Source organism: Anguilla anguilla, chromosome 9 (assembly GCF_013347855.1).
Source record: "Anguilla anguilla isolate fAngAng1 chromosome 9, fAngAng1.pri, whole genome shotgun sequence".
In the NCBI taxonomy this organism is placed as follows: domain Eukaryota; kingdom Metazoa; phylum Chordata; class Actinopteri; order Anguilliformes; family Anguillidae; genus Anguilla; species Anguilla anguilla.
In genome coordinates, this window is record NC_049209.1 from 30,835,609 (window position 1) to 30,841,164 (window position 5,556).

The window sequence follows — 5,556 nt, forward strand, 5'->3', positions numbered from 1 at the left end:
AGTCACCCACTCATACAATGGTTAAAAAGGACCGCAAATGTTCCAAAAATAAAGCACTTATCTTTTTAAAAATCTTCTCACACACACACACATATGCGTGTGTGTGTGTGTGTGTGTGTGTGTGTGTGAGGATGTGTGCATGCATGTGTGTGTGTGCATGTGTCTGTGTGTGTGTGTGTGCAAGTGTGTGCGAGTGTGTGTGTGTGTGTGCAGCTGTGTGTGGGAATGTGTGTGTGTTTCAAATGGGCCATTTAGCAGGGCAAGAGTGTAAATAGTGACAATTTAAGAGGCCCACACTCAGAGGCCACTTCAGACCAGCTGTCATATCAGCCTAAAGTTCCAGTCCAGGAAATAAACAGTTCTTGGGAGTTACATGTCATTCTGCCTCCTTGATCATTTTTTTATTGCTGGTATTTAAAAACTACTTTCATTGGATCGTCTTAATTTTTGCATTTCCAAGTGCTTTGAGCAAACAAAAATAGCACTGTACAAATATATCATGCTATTATATTATTATTATTATTATTATTATTATTATCGTCATCATCATCATCATCATTGTCATCATCATCATCATCATCATCATAATCATCATCCATCATCATCATCATCATCATCATCATCATCATCAGAGGTTAGAGGGAACAATGCAACTTCAAAGTGCAAACGTAACTGTGGTCATGGTCTGGGTGAAACAGAGGGTTATGGGAATGTCCCCATTGGCTGTGTTCCGGACCTTACAACATGCCCGGTGACAGCCGTACTGCACACACCATGCAGTCAAATAATCATTCAGCAACAAACTGAGCGAATTACTGTGAGCCTCCAACCACCAGCATGCTTAAGGATGGGTCCTGTTCACTGGAGGAACTGCAGTCAGGAACAGCGGCATAGCCAGGAATTCAGTTCAGGAGGGGTTCCGGTGTCCCTGAACTGATAAACTTTGGACTGTGAAAGTAGTCAAAGCCCCCCCACCGTTAACTGTGTCTAGGTCAGGGAGTACATAACAAGACGTCCCCAAAACCTCTCACACACAGGAGTGCCATGCTTTCTCTCTGGAGTCAGCTTTTTATGAGCAGATTATGATTCCAATTGCCTATTGCACAATCCGGGCCAAATCCATCACGCTGTTCATGCATCAACGGCCTCTAAACGAAGATTTCTACACTCACACACATTGAGGCAGACGCCCCATTCGCACACACAAGGACCTCTCGCTCTGTTGCAATGGCGGCCCACTCCGTCTAAGAGTGAATCCATGCGAAAGCCCCAGAGTTTCTGTTTGGCAGCTCCGTCTGCATCGAGCTGCCCCAGAGGTTTCAGGGCTGCCTCGCACATCATGCAGAGAGGTGAAAATGTACACCGAATCCGAATCAGACAAACTCTAAAAAGCACGGTGCGCTGTCATTCGGTCAGACAATAATAGGCCCTGTATATAGATAACAGCATGGGATTGATAGAGTATATGAGAAATCAGCATTGCTGTCACCTGCAGCAGTGAGATTTCATGAAAAATAATAAGCCATTGTTGTCGTTTTTTTTTCTAAAATACTGCTTCCTTTAAAGGGGAAAATAGCACCAATGAAAGGTACAGTGTGGCCTCTGTTTTGCACGTAACAGCCCCCCTACCCCCCCCCCCCCCCCACACAGAAAAGAAAACTAACATACTTCACCAGGCATGCTTCCATGGCCTTAAAACAGAATAATCTTATGAGTAAAGTGAGAACACAGGGGCTCAAAGCACCAACAACAGTAACAGCAACAACAGAAAACGGATCAGTGGTTTGTGGAGGTCTGTTCTTCCTGCACTAAGTCAGTCAAGGTCCACAGTAAGCCTCACATCACGATGACAGACAGAGAGCCTGAAAAGTCATCTGCTTTACCCTCCGTCTCTCCCTTAGTTCGTTCGTTTATGCGCGTGCGGCGTTCCCTGCAGTCTACACGCGAGATTTGGTGCCAGGGGTGGCGGAGCCAGAGGCAGCGCCGGTGGCAGGTTTGGAACTGGTCACCCAGCGGTAGCAGTCGGTGACACTCTTGCTCCGCGGCTGGACGGCGCAGCGGGTGCAGTACACGATGCCCAGCGCCACCATCACCACCACGAAGATGCAGAGGGGCACCAGCAGCGCCACCACCAGCCAGCTCCTGTCCTGCCGCTGCCGGCTGTCCCGCTCTGGCTCGCCCTCCGCCCCTGGGATGGGCGTGAAGGGGGAGAGGGGGGTGAGGGGCGGGGGAGCGGCGGTGTACCACTCCGGGGCGGGAACCCGCGCCTCCTGTCCCGTCGCCCCGCTGGCAGGGTCCAACACATCCACCGCACTGGCCCTGGAGTCCAGCAAGGAGTCGCCTCTCTCCACCCCATATTCATACTCCGGGGCCCTGTCCGGACCCAGGCCCTCAGACACAGTGGACCCCAGCCCTACGCTATCCACTGGGGCAGCCAGAGTAGGGCTGGGCCTCAGCCGCTCCCACACTGCCCCTCCCCCTGGAGAAACGCTGGGAGACGATCGGCTCGTTTTCTGTTCAACATCAAAACGATGAGGTGTTGGGGTGGGTGTGGTTTCTGCTTCTGGCCAGCCTGGTGCAGGAGTGGTTTTTTCCACTGGCCAATCAGGTAAAGAGGTGGAAGTGGTTACTTCCGCCACTCGGTTGGGTGCTGGAGTGGGCGTGGTTTCTTTCTCCATCCAATCAGGTATAGGTGTGGGAGTAGTTTCATCCTCAAACCAATCAGGGATAGGGGTGGGAGTGGTTTCATCCTCAAACCAATCAGGTATAGGGGTGGGAGTGGTTTCATCCTCAATCCAATCAGGTATAGGGGTGGGAGTGGTTTCATCCTCAATCCAGTCAGGTGCAGGAGTGGTTCCTGGGGCAGGTGTCAAGGCAGGCTTGGCACGCTCTATCCAATCAGGATCGGCCCAGTCGTGGACAGGGTTGTCGGGGATCCAATCAGGGTGTGGGGTGGGGACAGGCTCCTCCCCTGGGGCTCCCGTGAACCAATCCAGGCCTGTGGGGAACCACTCCAGATCAGGGGGCTCGGTCATCCAATCAGGCAGCTCCCAGGCATACTGGGGCCCCTGATCCCCCCAGGGGAGCCCTAAAAAGCTGGAGACCCCCAGGAAAGAAGGGGAGGCGGTAGGGGCGTCCTCGTCGTCCAGCACAGGACTGCAGGAGAAGTGGTCGATCTGCAGCTCGTAGCCCTCCTCGCAGTGGCACTCGAACCCCCCCACGTGGTTGACGCACATCTGCTGGCACGTGCCGGGGATCTGGCACTCGTCGGTGTCCTGGCAGCTGGTGGGGTCGTCGGGGGCGGGCGCGTAGCCCAGGTGGCAGTGGCAGGCGTAGGACCCGGGCATGTTCTCGCAGGCGTGCTCGCACGGCTCGTCCAGGCACTCGTCCACGTCCTCGCACTCGCTGACGCCGTCACCATCGCCGTCGCCATCGCCGTCGTCCTCGGCGATCTCGTAGCCCTCGCCGCAGAGGCACTGGAAGGTTCCGGGCGCGTTGACGCACTCGTACGGGCAGGGCTCCTGCAGGCACTCGTCCACGTCCACGCAGTCGCGCCCGTCCGGCGCCAGCAGGTAGCCCTGCGGGCAGGCGCAGCGGTAGCCGTCGGCGGCGGGGTGGCACTCGAACTCGCAGGGCGCCCCGCGGCAGGCGTCGGCCAGCCAGCAGCTCTGCCCGTCCTGGGCCAGGACGAAGCCCTCGGAGCACTCGCAGTAGTAGTGCCCGTCCGTGTTCAGGCAGAAGTGCTCGCAGCCGCCGTTGTCCCGGTCGCACCAGTTTTGGGGCGCGTCCGAGCACAACGGCGCGTCCTTGGACCACCCCACGGACCCGTCCTCCCTCAGCATGCACAGGACCGTCTGGTCCCCCTTGGTGCCCTCCGGGCAGGGCACGGTGGCCACGGAGCCGAAGGGCACGTAGGCCAGCAGGGTGCTCATCAGGTTGAAGGGGGTGGTGTAGAGGGGAGGCCCGCCCCCCTCGTCCAGGATGCCCGGGCACATGCCCTTGTAGTTGTAGCGGCAGAGGAACCCGTCCACGGGCAGCGCGCAGGAGCCGTCCAGCCATTTGAAGTTGTCGTGCTGGTCGTGGGCGGAGCCTCCGTACATCATGACGACGCAGCGGGGGGCGGAGCAGGTGGTGGCCTGGTCCTCCCGCAGCCAGTTGGTGTACTGGGTGTCCTGGTCGCCGGTGATCCAGGTGAAGCCGCGCAGCGGGCGGGTTGGGGAGCACTGGCGGGGCTGGCGCTGCAGGCCGATCCAGACGCGCAGCCGGGCGCCCTGCCCGCGCGGGTCCACGCCGAAGAACAGGTCCCGGATCAGTGCTGCCTCCTCCGGCCGCTTGATGGTGGCCAGGTTGCCACCGCGGTCCTTGCAGCTCCTCCAGGAGTCCAGGAAGGTGCGGCGCTGGAGGTAGACGGCGAAGCAGCCCTCCTCCTGGCACACGGCGTCCTGCTCGCGCAGGTCCTGACCCCGCAACCCCCATCTGCAGCATAGGCACAGCACGCAGAGCAGCGCACAGCAGCGCTCCACCGGACCCATCGCACACAGCGCTCGCTCTGCCTCGCCCTCTCTCTTTCTCCTCTTATCCCTGACACAAAGTTTGCCTCTTTATTTCTTTCTTTCCTTCTTTTTTCTGTATTTCTTTCCTTCTTTCTCTCTTTGTCCCCCTCTCTTTCTGAGTTTACTCTCCGTCTCTGCCTTCTTCTTTCAAACTCTTCTGCTGCTCCTCCCTGATGACTCTCTCTCTCTCTCGCTCCCTTTCTTTCCCTACCTCCCCGCCGCTGCCCTGCTTGCAGTCCCGTCTATCCACGGAGAGCGCTTGCAACTTGTGTCCAGAATTCAGAGAGAGAGAGAGAGAGAGAGAAAGAGAGGGAGAGAGAGGGAGGGAGAACGAGAAGGAAAGAGGGAGGGAATATAGGGGGAGAGGATTGTTTTTGGAAGTGGGGGTAGGTCATGTGTGTGTTTGTGTGTCCGTGAGTGAGTCTGTGTGTGTGCAAATGTGAGTGTGTGTGTGTGTTGCCTGTGAGAGCATGAATGTGTGTGCCGTGTGTTTGTGTGTGTGTGTGGGGGGGGGGGGGGGGGGGGGGGGGGGGGTTGATGGTCTGTGTTCTGGTCTCGTATGGTTTTCATAAGTCCCTTTAAGGAAATGGTTTGGGAGCCTGCCATCTACACCACCACCCGACCCCCTCACCCCCACCCTGATCTCCCTAGGCAATCCAGCTTTGAGTCTTCAAACTTATGTGTTTGGTTTTTTTTTCTTTCTTTTTTTTTCCTGAAGGCAATAAGGAGAGAGAATTTAACAAAGAGCAGTCTATTCCCGAGGAGCATCACTCCTTGCTCTGCTACGACTTTCATTCAGCTGAGCATTTTTCTTTTATTCAGTTTTTCATTTTGTCCCCTCTTAGCTCCATCTGCTAATTTATTTAGCATGTTTCTTCTTTTCTTTCAACTGACCCTACAGATGGAGCATTTGTCCCTGCCAAACACTGACATTGAACTCAAAAGCTTTGACAGTTTAGTACTTTGATACAAATTGCAGAATGGAATATGAGACCAAAGCAGA

General features: G+C 55.6%; 1 protein-coding gene across 1 annotated transcript; it reads right to left on the reverse strand.

The window, feature by feature from the left end:
- Positions 1–376: 376 nt before the first annotated feature.
- Positions 377–4,969, reverse strand: LOC118235763 (endosialin-like). Its single transcript, XM_035433527.1, has one exon. The coding sequence runs from the start codon at positions 4,530–4,532 to the stop codon at positions 1,938–1,940; it is 2,595 nt and encodes an 864-aa protein (XP_035289418.1). The 5' UTR covers positions 4,533–4,969; the 3' UTR covers positions 377–1,937.
- Between the last annotated feature and the right edge of the window lie 587 nt (positions 4,970–5,556).